We start from the raw sequence: 22,248 nt of genomic DNA on the forward strand, positions 1-22,248 counted from the left end.
CCATCCCTGAAAACTCCACTAAGATGTGCTGCAGGTGGGCAGGGGCCCCTCTACTGCCCCCCACCACAGCTGCCATTGACACTAAGGCAGTAGCAAAGGAGGCAGGTCAGAGCCTCCACTGTCACCAAAATCACCCCTAAGATGGTAACACTGAAGCTTTTGGAACTGTCCCTGCCCCATTGCTACAATCAATGCTAAGACAGCAGTACTAGGGGTCAGTGGGATCTCCCCCTGTACCTATCCACCATCCTGAAACCAAATCCCAAAATGGTATTAGGGACATGAATACAGTCCAATACCAGTCTTTATGCCATTCTCAAAATCCACATCTGAAAATTACTGGGCCTCACTAGTATTTGCAGGGTTACAGCCATACATCTCCTTCATTCCCAGGGTGTCAGTCTTTATGAGCAGTAGGATGCACACAATCAGTCTCTCAGATGTTCAGATCATAAAGTCCAAATACAAGTTAAGTAACTTAAGATGTAGCAACAAAATCATGTTTGTGAAGTGAATGTTAAAGCAGGGATGACCATCTTTAATACTGTCATTGTTTACTATATTCTACAGACAGAGATCCAAGACTGAAAGTATTTTGGTTTCATAAGACTATTCAATGTTTTGATACCTAAGTCAGTCTCTCATCTTTGGAGGAGAACTGGGATATAAATATTCTAAATAAATATTTTTGTTGTGCAGCCATATTTGTCCATGGATGACCTACCCCCCAAAAAGTCACTACCAAAGAGTCAAACCCACCCAGTTATAACCAAGCGGTTGCTTGGGTTGATTTTGCAGTAAGCTGCCTCTTCCTTCAATTATTGAAGCAGTTTTCTGTTTCTGTTTTAAAACAGTTTTCTGTTAAAGTTGGTAAGGGTGATGGCAACCATAATGCAATTTCTTCCTGGACTTCAGTTCATCCTTTTAAAAAAGGTCTGTAGATATGAACAATGTAATTGAAACAGCTGAATTTTCATTCAGTGGAATTTTCATTCTGATCATGCAGTGTCTTTAATGTCTGGGATATTTTGTGAAATGTAAAGTACTGTCTTCCTGGTGCTTTGTCTTCCTATACATAGAGAAGACATTAAAAAAAAAAAAAGGTAAGAAGAATCATTATAATGGACTGTTATAATTGTACATCTTGCTATTTTTTGCAACCAAAGAAATAATTGAAAGGCAAATGAAAGAACTGACACAGTAGTAAGTGATACAATGTAACCTTCCAACATTGTTTTTTTTCCCCCTCTCTCCCTTTAAATCCCTAGTCCAGCAAATGGAGGTCGTACATGTTTTGGGCCAAGCTATGAGTTCCAACTTTGCAGCACACAAGACTGTCCTAAGGATTATGAAGATTTCAGAGAGGAACAGTGCAAACAGTGGGATCCTTTCTTTGAGTATCAGAACATGAAGCACCACTGGCTTCCATATGAGCATAATGATGGTTAGTATTTATCCAAGTAGGGCTTTAGTGAACTAGATGCCAGTCCATCAGATCTAGAAGACTGGAATTTCCTGTCTACAAGAAGCACACTCAAGCGATCCTGCCATATGCCTCAAGCATCTGCTGGCACTTTCAGGCAAGAAGCATTTCACTGTTTGGTTTAATTCATTACTTAACACCTCCACTGAATATATCAGTGCAGCCCTGCAATCACATCATTATAGAAACTTTACTTTGTTCAGAATTTACTTTAATGTGTTGTTGCATTAATGAGATGAAATATAAACATCCCTCACTACTGTTTATGAATGCAGGTCACATCAGTGAAACTTAATAGAAATCCTTAAGCACATGGATCTAAATTCCTCCTTTAGGAGTTGATGGAAATCCTTGAAAATCTGAACGTTTTCTATTGCAGTAAATAATAAGGGCGTAAAGGGCCCATCACAAGCATGTTCACTGAAATGCCAGCCCTGTATTGAACAAATAATAAGCCTTATTTTGAAGAGATAAATCACATGAGTCTTTGTTCTTTTAGCTAAAGAAAGGTGCCACCTTTACTGTGAGTCTAAAGAAACTGGTGATGTTGTGTATATGAAAAGACTGGCACATGATGGAACACGATGCTCCTATAAGGATTCTCATAGTATTTGTGTGCGAGGAGACTGCCTGGTAGGTGCCATCTATTTCAAAGCTTATTCAAATTTACCATTTGTGAGAATGGGCATAACTGTAAAATTGTATGCAAACTTTGCTAAGAATTGATCCCTGCCATAATGTATCATTGTATTTTACAAGGAATGACTAGTCAAGTTGTCACTGAAATTAAAATGGGCTTTGACTTCACTCCTGGTATGCTAAGTTCAAACACTGAATATATGGCATAATTAAGGAAAATACTTGATTATGTGGCTAAATTTACTTCTGAGCCAGTAAACACTGTGGTTGCAATCTACAGGTACATATAAGCCGAAGATTTTAGCAGGTTCCCAGTCCTTGTTTTAAAAATGAAGAAAAGGGAATGGATGAGAAGGATTGCACAAGTTAACGTATGACTTGAGCAACACAGAAGTCCCAGGGCATTTGGGAGGAGCTTATAACGCAGCACCCCAGAGAAGCAACACAGATGTGAGCTTGAGACAAGTTGCCAGCTTTTGCCATATGACCTGGGCCATTTCCCCACTCACCTTTTGTTGTGCGCTACTCATGGCAAGTAGCATGGGGTCCAGCTGCACTCCTCACTACAGCAGGGCGACCACGCAGCTGCTCCGATTCTGCCGCTCTCCTACCCCCTCAGTGCACGTCATTTCTGTTCCTGTTCAGAACAGTGCCTTTTGGAAAAACCCGCATGGAGCATGGGGCAGTGGGGAAGCCCAGGGGGGTGACTCCGGGTTTAAATTTTCCTGCCGCTTAGTGACGTGGACCCTCCCATCCAATCAGGCCATGGTGGGGTGTGCGCAATGCATGCGCAGCTGGTTATGAATTTTCTATTTTTAACACTAGAAATCCACGTCTGCATGTAGTTTTGAGCACACATGGGAATAGACGCATATTGTGTGTGCTCAAATAAACGTGGACACGTTGATTTGTCCCTTTGAAAACAAAAAAAATTCTCGGCCCAGCACAAAGCATCAGCCAAACAGGACACCCCCTGAGCGGATCGTGGGGAGTCCTGCCTAGCTGCTGTATGGCTGCCACGTTCATTGGACCAAGGGGCAGAAGCTGCGGTGGGGAACATGACCCCACGCTCAAAAGGTCCTGGAACAAACAAAACCATTATGTATCGCCCTCCATCTTAGAAGTGGGGAAACGACCCAGGACTTCCAGTGATGACCAGAGCAGCACAGAGCAGCAATCATTAACATGCTTCTGCAGTAACATATGCTGCCATCAGGCCTGGAGAAGATGTCCTGTCCCTTTAATAGAAACTGAATTGTGTTTGTCATAGCATGGAGGTAAATAACATCATCTGGTCAATGACATCTTGTTAAGACTCTGTTACAGAGATCTGGATTTTCCCCCTCCATGCCTGTGGGTAACCCTAGGAGAAACTTCAATAAATAGCCCTTCACTCACTGGGTCATTTCTTTTTGTAAAAGTGTATAAGCCTGCCTTTCACCCAACAGGTTTTCTCATTCCTACAAAAGGCATAAAACTTTGGATTTGGCTTAATTGCTGCTACTGATAAGTTGCTCTGCTTAACTGCTATTGGATCCAGTAGTTCCCAGCTTGCAGCTATGAAGCAACACAGCTCACAAGACCACAGTCACAGAGCATATCTTGAGGCTTGATTCACTGGAGAACCACTTCTTTAAGTTATCAAGGACAGGAAGGTTACAGTGTTGCCCTTCATATAATTTGCTTGCTGGTGTTGCCCATGGATCACAGAGGTCGGTGTGTATTGAATTAAATAGCTGCATAATTTCACAATCAGAATGGTAATAATGCTCCTGATGCATTATGAATTAATATTAGGGTTTGGTTAAATAAGCACCTGTAAACAGATTTATTTTAAAATGCCAGTATTTAACATGTTCTTTCAGGGAGATACTATTTCTTTCCTGTGCTTTGAATACCCTGTTTTTAATATCTTGACTTGATAACAGTTCAAGTAAATTTCTGATTAATAATATCTTTTGTTCTTTGTTTACAGAAAGTGGGTTGTGACAAGGTAATAGGTTCCTCAAAGCAAGAAGACAAGTGTGGTGTGTGTGGGGGAGACAACATCCACTGCAAAGTGGTAAAAGGAACCTTCTCCAGGGCACCAAAGAAACAAGGCTAGTACTCTTGTTCCAGAGAATCATGAAAGGAGGTCATAGAGGGACTTTTAACTTGCTGCATCAGATGATCCATCTGAATGTACAAATAAGGCTAAGAAGAGACTTCTGATGAGAACTGCAAGGGTGTTATTAAAATGGAATAATAAAGTAGAAAGCTCCACTGAGTATGTTCGCCATCTATATGCCAAGGGAGGCTTAATGGATCAAATCCTTAGCTTTAACTTTGTAGCTTAGGCCGCTTCCACACAGGCAAAATAATGCGTTTTCAAACCACTTGCACAACTGTTTGCAAGTGGATTTTACTATTCCGCACAGTTTCAAAGAGCACTGAAAGCAGTTTGAAAGTGCATTATTCTGTATGTGCGGAACGAGCCTGTGTCTGGGTTCAGAGCGTTTACTTGATTTTTCTCCTGATTTGTAGCCTTTTTTGTTTTGCCCATCTCAGATTTCATATTATTTTCAGGGCCATTTTAAATTTGCATATACTTAAATATTTTGGCATAAGGATAACACCTCATTCTGGAAGTGATAGCCGCCCTTTCTGGAGTGCCCTACTTTTTTGACAATGCAGGATGTGAAAAAATGGACTCGCAAGTCCTCTGCATCTGTGTTAGTATTTAAAAACTCTCTGTCTTTGCTACATCTTTCACTTCACCTGTACCAGCTGGTATGGGGACAATCAGGTGCATGTTTGCAATTTCAAGCTATTGTGCTCAAGGGATGGTGAAGTAAACAGATATCTGTGCTTACAACATTCCAAATATAAGAACGTTTAATAAAGAGAAAGAAAAATAGTACACAGTCTGTTCTGCCACTAGACTGAGCAAGGATACAAAGAAAAGGTGAAAACACACAATCTTCTAACCTTAACTCTCACCTTAAACTAATTACCCTAAACAAAATTTTATTGGGACATGCTAATAAGTCCTGAAGTTGCAACATTTGAGAATCCTTCATTACCTTCTCAGAGTTGGCTTCTCTGCACTATCCCTCTTCACTTGGACAAGGTGGTGTCCCTAAGCAAAGGTTTAGTCCTTCATGGCTTGTGCCCATCCAAAGAAGATGAACAAGGAAAAGAAAAGGTCCTTCTTATGTCCTGAGAATTTATAATCTCTCCTTTTGTGTCCGTCTCCCTGTGGCGTCATTCTGAACTTTATGCCTCAGAAGGAAGAGAAAGCTACCTAGTCATTAGGCAATTCCAGTCAGCCAGGTATGGCATTACAGCAACATTTAAGAGGTTGAACCTTTTGTTCTTACTTTTGGACAGAAGTATTTTCTCTTATAATTAAGAGTTGGATAGCTCAGCGTTTGGGAAAGATAGATGACTCACCTCCTGTAGTTTTTGTTTTTCAGTCCTTTATGTGGAGTGTACCCCAGTGAATAAAATACTGAGATTCTGGGGTGGAGGGCATTTCTCCACATAGGAATATCCTGTTAATTTTATATTGGGAAAACAGGTTGTCTTAGCTGTGGAACAAATTGAAAGTTCTTAATTATTGTTTTTAGGCATTAGGTAAAATTATAAAAGTTAACATGGGTTTCTCAAAAACAGGTCATGCCAGACTAATCTTATCTCTTTTTTGATAGAGTGACAAGTTTGATAGATGAAGGGAATGTTATGGATGTAGTATGCCCTGATTTCAGTAATGCCTTTGACAAAGTCCCACATGATATTACAAACAAGCTAGTAAAGTGTGGGTTCGATAAGGCCATTGTTAGATGGATTTGTAATCAGTTGACTGACTGAACCCCAATGGCTCATCTTCATCCTAGAGAGAAGTGGCTACTGGGGTGCCACAGGGTTCTGTCATGGACCCAGTCCTATTCAATATTTTTATCAATGATCTGGATGATGGAATAGAGGGCATGCTAATCAAATTTGCAAATGACACAAAATTAGAAGGGTTAGCTATACCCCAGAGGACAGGGTCAGAATTCAAAATGACCTGAACAGATTAGAGAGCTGGGCCAGAACAAGCAAAATTAATTTTAACAGAGAGAAATGTAAGACACTGCACCTAGGCAGAAAAAAGGAAATGCAAAGATATAGGATGTGTGATACTTCACTTGACTACAGTACATGTGAAAGGGATCTGGTAATCTTAATAGACCACAAACTGCACATGAGTCAGCAGTGTGATGTGGCAGCCAATAAAGCAATGCAATTATAGGCTGTATCAATAAGAGTAAAGTGTCTAGATTGAGGGGCATAATAGTGCCACTCAATTCTGCATTGGTCAGACTTCACCTGGAATACTGTGCCAAGTTCTGGGCACCACAATTCAAGAAGGATGTTGACAAGCTGGAAGGATCCAGAGGAGGATGACCAAAATGGTAAAAGGTCTGGATTCCATCCTATCAGGAGCAGCTGGGGGAGTGGGGTATGGTTAGTCTGGAGAAGAGAAGGTTAAGAGCCATGTTTAAATATTTGCAGGGATGTCATTCTGAAGATGGAGCAGGCTTGTTTTCTGCTGTTCCAGACACTCAAGCCCTTTCCATACGGGCAATATACAGCAGCCTAGGGACAGCAAAAATGTCGTCCCATGGCTGCTGTTCGCACAGGAGGCAATGCTGCATCACAGCAGCACCGTCCTGGCTGCTCGGGAGCAGCGCGAAGCCGCTGCTTTTAACCTCGCTCAATGAGAGAGGTTTTTGCAAAGTGCCATCTTCCCATTGGCATGGTGCAAACCACACTGCTGGGAAGACGCCGCTTTCCCCGTTGCCTCCACTGACCGTCATGTCCAGCGTCGCTCTGGAGGGCTGCAGAGACCCGCCCACACTGCCCTCCGACCCCTGGAGGTCAGAGGGCAGCGTGGGTGGGTCCCTGCAGCCCTCCAGAGTGACGCTGGACATGAAGGTCAGTGGAGGCGGCTGACCGAGAGGCGGCTCTGTGCAAAGCCACCTCTCTGGCTGGGGTGGAAGTGGGGGCCTCCACTGGCATAAATTATGCCGATGGAGGCTCATTTCCGCGCATGTGCAGAAAGGGTCTAAGATATGGAGTAAAGGATTCAAAGTACAGGAAAAGAGATTCCATCTAAACATTAGGAAGAATTTCCTGACTATAAGGGCTGTTCAACAGTGGAATACATTGCCTCAGAAGAATGGGAGGGATGATATAGAAATCTAATAAATTAATAAGTGACCTTGTAGTCTCTTTCAACTGTATGATTCTATTCTATGATTCTATATCCATGACAAAATTGGCAACGAGTAATTTTGCGCAATAATGCAGACAAATGAGATGAATATATTCAGACCTTGACACTAAGGTTATAATCCCTTCATTTTAAAAAATCTAATTTATTTCAAACTGTTATCTGCAGGTTACATTAAGATGTTTGAAATTCCAGCAGGTGCAAGGCACTTGCTTATACAAGAATCTGATGCCACTATTCATAATCTTGGTGAGTGTTAAGCTAGGTATTGTTGTTGTTGTCATTTTACATAGGCATGCTTTTGATGACAAGCTGGGAATATTTTTGTTGTGTTCACATCTGTTATTATTTATTTCAAGAATTTGTACCCCAGTTTTTCCCCAAAGGATCACAAAATAATTTACAACTGTCATAAACCAATACCCAAAACAACAATACAGCTACAGACTACATCTTGGAGTTGTCCTTCACTGACTTGTCTGAAGGCCTGGACTGGAAGTTACAAGCTGGAAGTCACAAGCTAAGTGCCAAAGAGCTCTTCATTTCTGGCTCATGCCCTAGAGCTCATAACTCTTGTTAAGCTCAAGCTTTATTGGTAGTTGAACAGGAACAAGAATGTGCAGCTAGTAGAGGAGTTCTTGCACTCCTTTCAGTTATGTATAATCTGGGATTCAATAATCGAAAATAACCCAATCAACAACTGCTTTATTCAACAGCCCATAGTAGAGAGTTTGAAAAATTACATAGAACATAGCACTGTTGCATGACAAAAATGTAACTTTACAACTTTTATTCTGGTTGGCCGTCAATCTACAGTCGTTTCTGCACAGTCCAAATAGCCTGGGTTGAGCAAGGGAAATATCTCGGTTTAACCAAGAAGTTTGCACCGTTCCCAGTCCAAAAGTTTTTTTGTCTTGCAATATTTCCCTCATCCCAGGATTGTCAAAAACCCCGCGTTGAACCTGCTATTGTTCAAACACCATGGGAGCAGAACCAGTTTATTTTTCCCACCCAGCCACCTGATCTCCCTGTCCTAACCCTAACTCTGCCACCTGTCCCCTGATCTCCCCACCTGACATCATGTCAGTTTTCAACTCTGCTGAGCTGCTGACTGTTGCAGCCTGCCCTTCCCAAAACATTCCCCAAAGCACATTTTCTGCTTATGGTATCGACCAGGTGCTATTTTGTCTGGGTTAATCAGGAGTGGAGTCCCAAAATGTCCCCATTTTCTTTTCTGTACATGTACTGGTTGCTTGGCGCACACAGCTAGGGAGATGCGCACTTTAGGCATATCATGTGGGAGAGAATCTCTTGTTTTCCACAAGAATATGAGAACTTAAGTGGGAATGTGATGTGATGCTGTGCCCATTGTTTTTTTGCTGCCGCTTGCTGTGTTGAGGCCTGTGCCGGGCCCTATCCAGAACTGGGAAAAGGGGGACTTCAATTCCCCCCACTCGTTGTGGGTTGACCAATCAGAAGCGCAGCCTTTTTGTGGGCCAGCAATTCAAAAGGCAGGATGGAGACGTTAATTAAAGCTGCTTCCCAAAAGCAACAGCCAATCAGAACGTGAGACACAGGGGATGTTTGCGCATGCGTGGATACATTTGCAATGTAAATACAAAAGACCCGGGCTTGTGCGAAACAAACTGGAGTATTTCCTCCCGGTCTTCACTCGATTCCTTCACAGAAACGGGCAACCATGCGAAGGGAGAAACCAAGATAAAATAGACCCGGATTGTAAGGTATTGATTGTAACCCAGTATAATTGTACCATGTGGAAACAGCCTACAGCAACTCAGGCAAGCAACTCAGACAAGGATCTGTCTGAAGGTGAGATGCCAGAGAGTGAAACTTTATGCATGCCTAGCATGTTCTATAGGATCCTCTCAATAACACTGCAGATTTCATTCTGAAGTGACTGCTTCATGTTGTATTTTCCCCCACTGAATAAGGGCCAGAAACTTACTCTTTTTCCGATGTGCCTTTCTACACATTTACTTTGAAACCCCATGTGTGCAATGGGCTTACTGTGAAGAAAATGGACCTTGGAATTACAGAAACTGGACACCTGGATTTTTGTGTTCTACTACAAGTTCTGTAATGAGGCCATAAGTTATACTAAACAACACTAGCAGTTCAGTCCTAAGGAGAGTTCTTCCCTTCCCAGCCCATTGACTTCAGTGATTTTAGAAGGCTGTAACTCAGAATAACACTATAGGACAGTCTTGTGGATTCCCAGAGCACCTATTGATTGTAATCAAATGCCTGGAATTCCATCTGAAAAAACATTTCCAGGGTCATCCCCCTTTCAAAAATTATGTCATTATGTCTTCTTTGGTGTGGTGGATGCTGCTTTATAGCAATGCAGCCCAGGTCTGCTGCTTTCAGGCTTGTTGCATAATGTTATTCCCTATTCAGCTGCTCACCAGACTGTGTTTTGTATACATCTCCATAGACTCCTTCTTGGTCCATTCTCTTTCATACGCTGAGCCATAAGTAGCAGAGATGTTCAATCAATCACTATAAACTTGAACAGTAATTGAAATCCACTCCTTGCAATTCAGTGAATCAAGAGCAGATGATGTCTTGTAGATTATTATTAATTAGAAGTGGATTCGAGCCAAATTGTCCCTGATAACCATGTTATGAATCACCTAAGTTTTGTTATAGTGAATGTTTCCTCAAACTGCTATAGGTCTAATAGCATTTTTGGCAAGGGCTCCTTGCTTGCGTTAGGCAAAGGTGGGGGAGTCATGCCACCTATAATTGGTTTTTACTGTTTTAATATTGTTCTGTTGATCATTTTATTTTGTATTGGTTTCTATGTTGTTGCCACCCTGAGCCCTGTTGGGAAGGGCGGGATATAAATAAAAGTATTAATAAATAAAGTAAATAAACTTCTTCCGCAGAATCATGAGCAAGATGTAAACCTTTGATTTTGTAAGCCTACAAAACATATTGATGCTTGAGGCTGACATGCTCAGAAGGTGTGTGATTTGCTCAACATCTGGGAAGGTGGGCTATGTGTATGCAACTGTCATGTTTGAGATTATTTTTTTCAAAAGGAGAAGCAGAAAGACAGTTGAAAGGGGCCTCAAAATTTTAGCCAGGGATATTAGCAATGCTGAGATCAGCAGTAAAGGCTACAAAAGAAGTTTTTAATAAAGAAGAAAAAGAGATAGATCACAGAATCCTCAAGTTCAAAGAGACCTCATTTAATCCAGTCATCTTCACAGAGGAACAATATGTTCTACTTACCATGTCTCTCAGGTGATTCTGTGAGGGAGATTTCCTTTTCCACCTTCTCTTCTAAAGTTATAGAACTCTATAGTTCTGTATAATGAAACAGAGCCTGTTTTGATTTTAACTTACCAAGCAAAATTTGCTTCACAAACCAAATTAATCTCCTGTTCTGTTGAATTTTGGTTAATTGTTTGTATCAAGCTTGCTGCTTTGTCAAGAAGAAAATAGAAGGGTCAGTAGCCTAGTAGTTGAATACATGTGACGTAAGTTCAGTCCTGGACACTGCTGTTAAAGTAGCTCAGGTATAGTGGGACTAGTAGAGACACCTGCCTAAGACAGCAAAGTTGCTGCCAGTCAGAATAGACAATGACAAGATCAATGGGCCACAGTTTTGACATCATAAATCAACTATATGTATGCATAATATTCTGAATTCTGGTCTTATATGCCAGTACTTTTCTCTTCAGATGCTGATAATTATAATGTAAGCACAAGATTGCAGATCCATTAAAACCTCAGATCACTGCAGTGGAAGGTTGACACAATAGTGAATTCAAATTCCTGTGGGTTTTGGCAGCAAATCTGATTACAACTCTAGTTAGAAAATGGAAATTCTGTTTCAGTCAAACATTTGTCTTTGATCTTGTGTCTATTTGCAAGATTTCTGAACCTGTAATAATAATTGTGTTGTGTTTTAACTTTTGTGTATATTCTTTGTAACTTACTGGGTTATGAAATCTTACTATTGGCAAGATGTAAACATTTTCAATAAATAAATTGACTTTCAGAGCCTTCTCTGTTCTCCTGGCCACAAACGTGTTACCTTTTAAACACCATGCAAGAATATTTTTATTCTCCTGATCTGTTAGATTCAGTGTCTTCCCTTTTCATGTTCCTACCATTTTTTTCTCCACTCAAAAGTATTTTTAACTGCAGTAATCCAGATTTTAGCATGTATTATGGCATCTTCCTTTTTTATGGATTTAAGGTTTTATGTTTTTATCACTCTTACCCTTTATGTTCTTATTCTGCTGCTTTTACATTCTTATACTGCTTGAGGTTGTTTTATTGGATTTCTGTAAGGTACCTCAAGGATCTTTTAATGGGGAATGGGTTATAAATAATTTAAATAAATAATATACATATAAGTCATGATAAAAATAGATTACAGAAATTTAATCCACAGGTATATGTACTGCAACAGGATGGGAAATGTCCAAATAAGGGGCTTAAACAGGCTATGTGCAAACAGAAAAAGAAATCTACTTAGCATAGTTCTGTTTGCAGAAGAGATTGTGAAAAAAATTGTACATCTCCCACTGACCCATGAAGTCAGCCTTCAGCAGTTTTCACATGGAACAAATCCTGAAAATTAAAATAAGAAATATCTCGTGAGAATTTAATATTTGTCCATTTGTCCTGTTGCTTCCAGCTATCAAGAACAGAGAAACGGGGAAATTTATTTTAAATGAGGACAACTATGTGCCAGACTCCAAAGTGTTTATTAATATGGGTGCAGAATGGGAGTATCGAAATGACGACGACAGAGAAATGGTACAAACTATGGGTCCTTTACGCAATGGAATCATTGTTTTGGTAAGTCACTTGAAAATGAGGATACCCAGCATCCACAAAGACATTCAAATTACTGTTACTGGTGGACAGGGAATACTTAACAGTGTTCTGCCAGTGGATATAAGCTGAACTTGAACTCCCTGTCTTCAGTGGCATCCCATTGCCACTGTGGGTGGGGTAGAGGTGAATCAAGTGGAAGCCACCCACTCATGTCATCAAGTCTCATTGACTTCCCCTTATCCTGTCTGGGTCCCTGCAGACCACCCTGGCAGAAGTGGGGAGACTTGGCAAGCCTCATCACTCTTGGCAGGAGAAGCAGAAGAAGCAAAAAGAGTTGAAAGTGCTACAGTCCAAGCTCACACCTGCTGTGGCTATTCTCACACTCTCTCTTCTGCCTGGCCAAGATAACACTGATTTCAGTTAGACATATTTTCATGGAAGCAGCCTAGAAAGATCATCATTTCAAAGGAATATTTTTTTTAAATCAGGTTTGACTAGTTTTGAAAATCTAAGCCTTGCTTACCATGATTCTATTCTTTTTAAAATTCTCTGAGAGATTCAAAAAGATATTGCTTGCTCAGAATTTATATTTTATTTGTCTGACAAGGTAATCCCTCATGGTAATGTCAAGATTTCACTGACATACAAGTACATGATCCATGAAGACTCTTTAAATGTTGATAACAACAATGTCTTGGAAGACTCCGTAACATATGAGTGGGCCTTGAAAAAATGGTCGCAGTGTTCAAAACCATGTGGAGGAGGTAAAGAACGAATGCTAAACTGATGAATAGATGCATCTTTCTGTGAGTTTCTGAATCTGTGCAATTAATTGTATAATTCAAATCTGGTTCATACATCTGTGTATATTACATGATTTTTCATCTCTTGATTGCCCATTATTTAATGACTGCAACTGAATGTGTGAAAGGACTTTACTGAGAACACTTTGCCTAAGATGTTATGACAGTTTTATCTGTGGCATTACATCTGTGAATATTCATTCACCCATTTGAATAGTGAATATTTAGTATGAAAATGGAGGGCTAGAAATAGTTCAAGTTATATCACTAGTGTTAGTTATTTATAACATATTGTACAACTGAAAAAGAGACAGCGAATAAAGAAGTAGGACAGTTTCACTCCGAGAGCCAACATGGTATAGCGGTTAAGAGCAGTAGACTCTAATCCAGTGGTTCTCAACCTGGGGGTCAGGACTCCTTTGGGGGTCGAACGACCCTTTCACAGAAGTCACCTAAGACTCTCTGCATCAGTGTTCTCCATCTATAAAATGGATAAATATTAGGGTTGGGGGTCACCACAACATGAGGAACTGTATTAAAGGGTCGTGGCATTAGGAAGGTTGAGAACCACTGCTCTAATCTGTAAAACCAGGTTTGATTTTCATTCTCTGAGTATGCCCCACCTACCTCACAATGTGTCTGTTTTGGGGAGAGGAAGGGAGGAAAGTTTGTAAGCCACTTTGAGACTTCTTACAGTTGAGAAAAGGTATAAATCCAAACTCTTCTTCATTCACAAACAGAGATAAATTAATAGTAATGAACTTCTGAGGTGTTAAAAAATTCCAACAGAAAATATAAACTGTACCCCATAGTGAACCAAACCATCTGCTTGAGGGAAATGTGTGCATCCTGTTCATCCCAGGAGTTCATCCCTGGAGTCTACCTGGTGTGAGATTTTATTTGTCTGCTCCTTCCCCACCATTTCCACATGGCAGGTGATAAGTATATTGGAAGATCCCATGTTTGTTTCTCTGGCCTAATTCACTTGCAGGCTTAAAAGGATTGCTTATAGATAGTGTAATAAGATACCATCAGTCTTGCAAACTAACTGGAATAACATGAAAGTTATGATTTTATTAAATGATGACTGCACGTGGTTGGTATAACATGACAGTCATTATTGGTGCTCCTGTGGAATAAATCATGCAAATTGTGGAAATCACACATTTATTTCACATACAAATGGTGCCTTCATAAAATCCCTAAGAAATTGTGAGTCCACTGGCAACGCCACAGAATTCTGCAAATCAGCATCATCTTCCCTGACCCACAAAATACAATACATTGTGAACCATAAAAGTAAATTTGGATTTGTGTGGAAGAACTTTAAAAGTTGAAGACTTTTTTTAACAAAAATGTGTCTTTCTGAAGGTCACCAGCTTACAAAGTATGGTTGTCGGAGGAAGACTGACTACAAAATGGTTCATCGTAGTTACTGTGAGTCCATCCAAAAGCCAAAGCCCATCCGCAGAGTATGCAATCTCCAAGAATGTTCTCAGCCAATGTAAGCATTTCTCTTTGCTGGAATAAATCATCATAATAATTGGAAACAGAAGTGCCTGCAGCTAGCCTCAGATGACCTTCTACACTCCACCCAGTTGTGGTTGCTTTTGGTTATTTGTTTGTTTAAAATATGCACGTACTTGCCTTTCTCTCAGGCGTCCCAGAACAAAAGGGATGCTTGGTGCACAGAAAATCATATGGTTTTTGAAAATCATGATACAACGCAGAGGCATGTAATAGCCAGGCCACTTAGAGAAAATTCTGAGTAGTCAGAATCCTACTAAGGCCTATTCAGTGGGACTAACTCCCAGGAAAGTGTTGTTTGGATTGCATTGTTAGTCTCAATGGCATAGATAGGGGATGTGGTGCTACTCCCATTCATCATATGAGGGTCATATTGCATGCCCCCTGCAACTGCGCCCCTTCCCCGAACTCCCCATGGAGTTTGAAGAAGGTGTGCAGTTGAATGAGACTAGCAAGACTGCCCTTGCCCCCTAACTCCATATGCAGCTGGGACCAGGGCCAACTTGGTCTCACCCTGCCCCAGGAGGGATGCAACTGAAGGGGCGGGGCACAGCAGCTGAGGGTGGGTGCCCAGGGTGAGTCCCAGGTGCTGTTTTCTTCAGCTAGACCCCTGGTTAGTCTTGCAAGATTGAAAGCATGACTTTGAATTGTGCCTGGAAGGACAGCCATTGCAGCCTCTAGAATGTTTATGTCATGTGATCTGTATAATCCATACCAATTAACAGGTAAAATACTACATTATACACCAAATGAAGTTTCCAGTTAATCATTAGCAGTAGACTACCTTAGTGTATATTTTGTGACAACCCCTGTGGCACAGAATAGTAAGCTGCAGTACTACAGTCAAAGCTCTGCTCATGACCTGAGTTTGATGCCAATGGAAATCAGTTTCAGTTAGCTGACTCAAGGTTGATTCAGCCTTCCATCTCTCGGACGTTGCTAAAATGAATACCCAGCTTGTTGGGGGTATTGTGTAGATGACTGGTGAAGGCAATGACAAATCACGCAATAAACATAGTCTGCCTAGTAAATGTAATAATTCGGTGTCATTGGTGTTTGCCTAGGGGACTACCTTTACTTTTATGTCCCTTTTTATTCAAGCCATAAGCTCTTCAAGGCACTTGGAGTATTATGTCTGTGATGTGATCATTTTCCTGGCTGCCACTAGGCACAAGAATCTTGATATAGTAACTTATAAAGATCTTCCATGATTTTCTTTGCAAAATTTCACTGTCTGATCTAGTGTTTGGCAGTCTTTGGGTTGGATTCAGCAGAAATTTTCTACAGGCAGAAGGGGGTGTGATTTTGCCTATTCCACTACCCAATAGCAGATCCCTAATTGTCCATGTTGTTCTTGGGATTTCCATTTCCCCCAGGAGCAGCATTTGGGGAGAGGAAGGTGGGTGGAGCTGAGGAGGTTCCATGGGATCCAAGCCTTTGAGTTGTGATACCTTCATTCCCAACTAGAATTGCCAATTTTGGGTTGGCAAATTCCTAGACATTTGGAAGCACAGACCAGTGAGGGCGGAGTTTGGGGAAGGAAGGGACCTCAGCAGGGTAAAATGCCAGTAGTGGTATGCTGGTGCAGAGGCCTGTGGCAGATTTTTTAAAAATAAAAATTCTCCAGGCAGCAGCAGCCAACAGCTGTGGAAGGTGGGAGACCTCCCATCGTTGTGGGAGGCTTGCAGCCCTGTTTCCAGGGAAACTGATCTCTGTCATGAGGAAATCATTTGTAATTCTGGTAGAACTCCAGGCTCCACCTGGAGGTTGGTACCTGTTCCTTAGATATAATCACCAATCTTTGTCTCAGAACAAGTTATTCATGATTTTTTCTTAATCATTGTAATCATATATCCTTTAAACTTCCTGTTGCTTTCTGTCATTTGCTGAATGTAGAAAAAATATAAGAAACGCAGAGGCTAATCTTCCATTTGTTAATATATTACAGTCAGGATTTAGAAAGGTTTTGGTGCTGCTCCTGAAAGAAACAAATATATTGTTTTGAAGACTTGATAGTGACAGGACAAACTGCTTGGCTGTGGCTGTTCTTTTACACACAGTTCTTAGCGAATGGTTGAACTGTTGGCAAATCTGAAATAGCAAATCACTCTCTATTAATGATGCTACAAGTAAGCTAGCATCTGCTTTTACAGCCCTTGTTTTGTAGTTTATATCCGTTGGTTTCCACATGTATTATTTAGAATGTTACAGATACCTGTAGTTAGGAAGCTGGGAGGAAATTCTATTATTTCATTTTTAAGGCAGTTATGGAAAAGATTGCTTTGAGAAAGACACCAGATTGAATAATTAGGGTGTGAATTGAGATCTTTTGTGTTTATATAATATCTGGTTGCGTATGGTTTCTCGGATCTGATTTCTGTTGTAAAAAGGCCAGCAGAATGAATGAAACAGTGTAGTCATGACACATGCCTGCTGTAAGATAGAAGTTTTATGTTTTATTTTGTTTTGGAAATGGTTAATGAGCAATAGATATTTAAGCTAAGGTATTCTTGGGAAACATTCATTAGTCTATTGAAATAGGTCACAATCTCCCATCTAAGGCCCCTTTCAAACTGCTCTTATAATTTGTTTTAGCAGACAGCCGCTAACAGATTTTTGTGTCATTTCAGTCATAACTGTTTTGACTCCCAACTGTTAATGTGTTTTTTTAAAAAAAAAAAACTTTTTCAGACAAAGCCACTTGTGTCCCATTGGCATTCTGGGGCTCAGTAGTTGGTTATGAGTATTGCTTTCAGTTCTTCCTTGCACTTCTGAAACACTACAGTGTGCTGCTTAAAATGTCTGGAGTTCTTCCAAAAGGAACTGTAGCTGTAATCCTAAACACGCTTACTAGGGAGTAAGTCCCATTGAACCCAGTGAGATTTACTTCTGAGTTGAAATGATTAGGATTGCACTGAAAATAACTTACCCGTGTACATGAAAAGAATAAAAACATCCCAGTTGTGTGTGTTTGGCAAAAGCCAAACTGAAAAAAGGTGGCAATTTAAAAGGAGCCTGGAGGGGGAAGGCACAGAGGCAGAGCGAGGCGTGCGCCCTTGCCGCAGCACCACCCACCTCTGCCATGCCCCGGAATGCCCCCACCATGCCCCCTCCACAGCCTGACCACGACTCTGCCCAGGACATTGCACCCCACCCGTTGGTGCTACGCCTCTGGGAAGGCATCAATGTAAAGAATCATGTGGATTTTTTTCAGCTTTATTCAGGCCACTTCAGAACTGCTGCCATTTTTTAAAAAAAGAATTTCCCCTCTCCCCTCACTTACTTGCTTGTCAGTTCCACTACCCTGGCTTCTGAGTCCCATGTGGGACTCAAAGGACGGGGCAGGTGCAGAGCTCCACTGTCACAGCCTCCAAATTGCATGTAGAACTCAGTGGCAGCCCCCCTTGCCTCGCCACTGCAAATAAGTGAATATGGGGATTGGGAAATTGGGAAATTCATTAAATCTGACTCTGAATTTTTACCTGTTTTTTAAAATTGCACAGCCCTAATTCCAGTACCACTTTTTTTTTGCTGACTTATGACATAGGGCTTTCAAGAAGAAGAAGACTTTATTTACAGTCAATGACCAAATATAGGGTTTTCAAGGCAACAGACGTTCAGAGGTGGTCTGCCATTGCCTTCTTCTGCGTTCCGCCCCAGATTGTCCTTGAAGGTCACCCATCTAAATATTTGCTAGGGTCAAAGCTGAGGCTGTGTGACTAGACCAAGGTCACCCAGTGAGTTTCTATGTCAGAGTAGGGATTTGAACTTGTGTTTCCCAAATTCTAGTCCAACTCTTCTACCGCAATACCACCCTGATCTCCTATCACAAGTATCACATGGCCCTCTAAATTTGGTGACAGAAAATGATTATTTTAAAAAAATAGTATTACTTGGCTATATCTTTATCTTTATTAACCTTTAATAGGCATAGATTACTTGGCTATAATGCCAAGAGAAGATATTCATAGGGAAGTTTCACTGGCTTTTCAGTTTCTTATAGCTCATTTTGAATAGTCCAGTCACATAACCTCTGGGATGCAAGAGTGCCTGATGAAAACGGTTTCTATTACAGGCCAACTCCAGTTTACCTCTGTTCCTCTTCCTCAAAGCATTCACTGTCACCCATTTTTCTTAAGCATGCATATTTATTCCAGTTTGTCCAAACAGGAACTGTCTGAATGACTTGTACTTTTGCTATCAATTGAAGAAGCTGAAAAGAACAGGCAAGTTTGTCTGTTGTGGAAGGATTTGTACATGTCATAATGACCAAAATATCCTAAATAACTACTGCCTAATGGCTAATATTTCATTGCGTGCAGATGGTGTAGACCCTTCCCCGGCAAATAAACACACCAACCAGAACTTGGCAATAGATTGGGCTGCAGCCCAATTTATTAAATAACAAACATGAACTCTTAAGAAGCTGGGTAGACAAACGGATCGCAACATCAGCAGGTCAGCACCATTGCTGACCCGACCATGCCGTCCCCAATATAAGCACCTTTCCTGCTCCTGCCTTTTTCAGGTCGGGCCAATCGTTGCAGCTCTGGCCCCAGCCTGGTGGAATGCTCTGTCAAGTGAGGCTTGACAGACTTAGCACAAGCAGGGTCTGAAAGACTGAGCTGTTCCACCAAGCTTATGTTTGAGGACAGCAGCGGTATCCATCTAGCTGGCCTCCCTTTCTCTTCCCTTTTCCCTTACTTTCCTTCCCTTTTCCTTCTCTTTTCCATAATGTGAATGTTGATTTTATGGGGAAGGTTGGCCTGTAAGAAATAAAATGAATAAAATCATTGCAAGCTGCCTTGACCAGAACCAGGATCTAAATCAGGGGTAGGGAACCTGCGGCTCTCCAGATGTTCAGGAACTACAATTCCCATCAGCCTCTGTCAGCATGGCCAATTGGGCTGATGGGGCTGATGGGAATTGTAGTTCCTGAACATCTGGAGAGCCGCAGGTTCCCTATCCCTGATCTAAATGAATAAATAATCAATGTACCTAAGTGGAAGATATATGTCCCATATCAATTACGAATCACATATATGTAAGTACTTGCAGAAGCACTGAAGGTGGGGGTCAAGACCTTTTCTGGCCTACTTCTACATGGCAAATATTTTCCATATTGCATCATCACCACCATGAAGGCAAAGGCAAGTGCATCTGCAATGTATCTTCCATTCTGGAAGCCTTCTGCACACATTCCTCTGTCAGTTGCTCATAGCCACCACTTTCCCTTCATTTTCCCCAATGAACCACTGGAGAAGCTTTTTTTAAAAAAAATCAGTAAGTGCTATAGTAATTATTGGTTTTTTTAAAACAAAGAAACCCCATGGTAGCTGTAAAGGACTGACAGTAGGAAAACCTTCCAGATAGTGTGACTTGTACTGCATTTCTTCTAAAATACCAGAGTAAAGTAGAGGGAAAGTATATTGAGGATGATTAGAGCATATTTACAGCACGATATCCAAAAGAAGAGCACTCCAGTGTAGAAGCCAGAAGGGGGGGAAACACTTTGTATGGAAGTGGCCCCAGTTAAGACTTATGTATACCTTGAAGGTAGCTTACATATACAGTTCAATCCAGAGCTGTCATGTTGGTGGGGGTGATGCCACTTTGACACCACTCCGCCCACTCCAAAGGGCTTTCCCACAGTATGGGGAGCCTGATAGTTTTTTTCAGAAATCCCTCACCTTTGAATCTCCATAGGCAAGAATCTCTCAGGGATTCTGCAGGCACACGGGAGCAATTTGGGTTCTAGAGGCTAAGGTCAGCCTGCCCCCTGGAACACCCCCAGAACACCCCCACCATGCTGTTACAGCTGGGTGCAGCATGGGAGCATCAGCGCAGAGCTGGGTGCCATGGCTGGACATCCCGGGGCCCTGTAGCAGCCAGACAATGGTGGATTTGCCCCTCCGTTGGCATAAGTGCCCCAGGGAAGGTAAATCTGCTGGCATAAGATCACACCACCTCCAGAGGGGAATCCCCCCACCCAGATTGGGCTGCCCGTCACCCTTCTCAACTGATAAAGTATCTGAGGACTTTGTTCTTAGATATCTATATGATGCAGAGTGAAAAGTTGTTTTGAAAATGGACATTTTAAATTAATAGATTTTTTAAAATATTAGTGAGACTTATGATGAATAAACTTACATGTCAGATACTTTCCATTAAATTAGATGGGTTACTGGAGATTGGGAACCTTGCAGCAAAAGTTGTGGAAAAACGGGATATCAGATGCGTTCAGTACGGTGTATCCAGCTACTTCATGACAACACAAACCGTTCTGTTCATACCAAATACTGCAGTAGCGATCGTCCAGAGGGTAGGAAAGCTTGCAACCGAGAACTTTGTCCTGCACAGTGGAGGATAGGACCCTGGTCACAGGTAAGCAGCACTCTGTAGCATTGTTGGGTTATATTTTGAATTAGTTTTATTAATGGTATTGAGGATATTGTCAGATAATTGCCATTGTTCCACTGTTCATTATTGCTCTGCTGTTGCAGGGAGGTCCCTTTTTCTTTTTTAATTTTGTGTGTTGCATAAGCACAACTACTCAGATGCAGCCAATCAAACTATGGGACGATTAGCATTGCTGCAGGGGTTCATTTCTGTTTGGCTTTTCAGCTACACAAGTCTCAGTAAATTAAAAAAAAGAAGGCGCAAAAGCAACCTGTACTGTTTCCATGGACTCTAATCGCTGCCTGCACAGCACACATGTGAATGGGAAAAAGGAAAATAGATTCTGTTCTGTTCTCCAAATAAAACGGTCTTAGGTGCCCTGTACGTGGCCAGAACAGAGTGGGAGACTCACAAGCAAGGTGTAACAGTTCAAAAAAAGAGATGTTTTATTTCATAGTAGAATTAAGACCCTAACTCATCCCAGGGTCTGACTAAAACAAAGTACTTGCTTGACTGGAACAACTTAAAACTTGAGACTTTGATTCTTTCTTGACTTTTTCCAAGAAAGTCCACTTTGTCTGTTCTTTCTCTTGGTTCCTTCAGTGTCCTCTATCTGGACTCTACTTTTTGTAACACCTTAGACTTAATGCTCTTTATACTCCTTAGGCTTTAATATTCCTTATGTACCTTAGACATAAGAGTTATTCCAGCCTTCCAGCTCCACTGGCACCTCAGACTAAACTAAACTGAACAGGAGCACTACTGGGTAATGAAAGGAAGACTGCCTCTAGGGGGCTTCTTAAAGGGACAGGGTCTAATTAAGGTTCCTTCCCATTGAACACTATACAAAAAGAACTAAACCCATACTAACTATAGCGACAACTGAGACTTAATAAGAAAATAGTAAAAGCTTCTCTGGGTGCATGACAGATTCCTTTATAATGACTGAAACCCATAATACATTTGCTGTGCAGAATCCACTAAAGACACTTGGTTTGTGTTTTTTTCTTCAGTGTTCTGTGACCTGTGGTAATGGCACTCAAGAAAGGCAAGTTCTGTGCAGAACAAGTGAAAATGTTATGGGTTTTTGCAAAGAAGACAAACCCAATACAATCAGGCCCTGCAAATTACCTTTCTGTTCCAGTAAGTACTAAGCCCTTTTTATTTTTTGAGAATACTATCGGTTGTGACACTTAAGAATCTGCTAAAATGAAATGTATTAGCATTTTCAAAATGTTTTGTCTGGATGAGAAAGAATTCTGGGTTTACTTCCCTATAGTCTGTCTCATATTCCCAGTTTCAGTAGCTTTGGGCATTTCAGT

The 22,248-nt window shown here is 41.2% G+C and overlaps 1 protein-coding gene across 1 annotated transcript in view; it reads left to right on the top strand.

Annotated features, from left to right (window-relative positions):
- Positions 1-22,248, top strand: part of ADAMTS2 (ADAM metallopeptidase with thrombospondin type 1 motif 2) — a 322,378-nt gene that overhangs the window by 286,153 nt on the left and 13,977 nt on the right. Inside the window, exons 12-20 of the mRNA XM_048490772.1 lie at positions 1,269-1,444; positions 1,983-2,116; positions 4,098-4,221; positions 7,548-7,628; positions 12,055-12,218; positions 12,805-12,961; positions 14,372-14,504; positions 20,704-20,911; positions 21,940-22,069. Of these exons, the coding sequence (XP_048346729.1) occupies positions 1,269-1,444; positions 1,983-2,116; positions 4,098-4,221; positions 7,548-7,628; positions 12,055-12,218; positions 12,805-12,961; positions 14,372-14,504; positions 20,704-20,911; positions 21,940-22,069 (1,307 nt within the window). The remainder of the gene's footprint in view (positions 1-1,268; positions 1,445-1,982; positions 2,117-4,097; positions 4,222-7,547; positions 7,629-12,054; positions 12,219-12,804; positions 12,962-14,371; positions 14,505-20,703; positions 20,912-21,939; positions 22,070-22,248) is intronic.

Source organism: Sphaerodactylus townsendi, linkage group LG03 (assembly GCF_021028975.2).
Source record: "Sphaerodactylus townsendi isolate TG3544 linkage group LG03, MPM_Stown_v2.3, whole genome shotgun sequence".
NCBI classification, from domain to species: domain Eukaryota; kingdom Metazoa; phylum Chordata; class Lepidosauria; order Squamata; family Sphaerodactylidae; genus Sphaerodactylus; species Sphaerodactylus townsendi.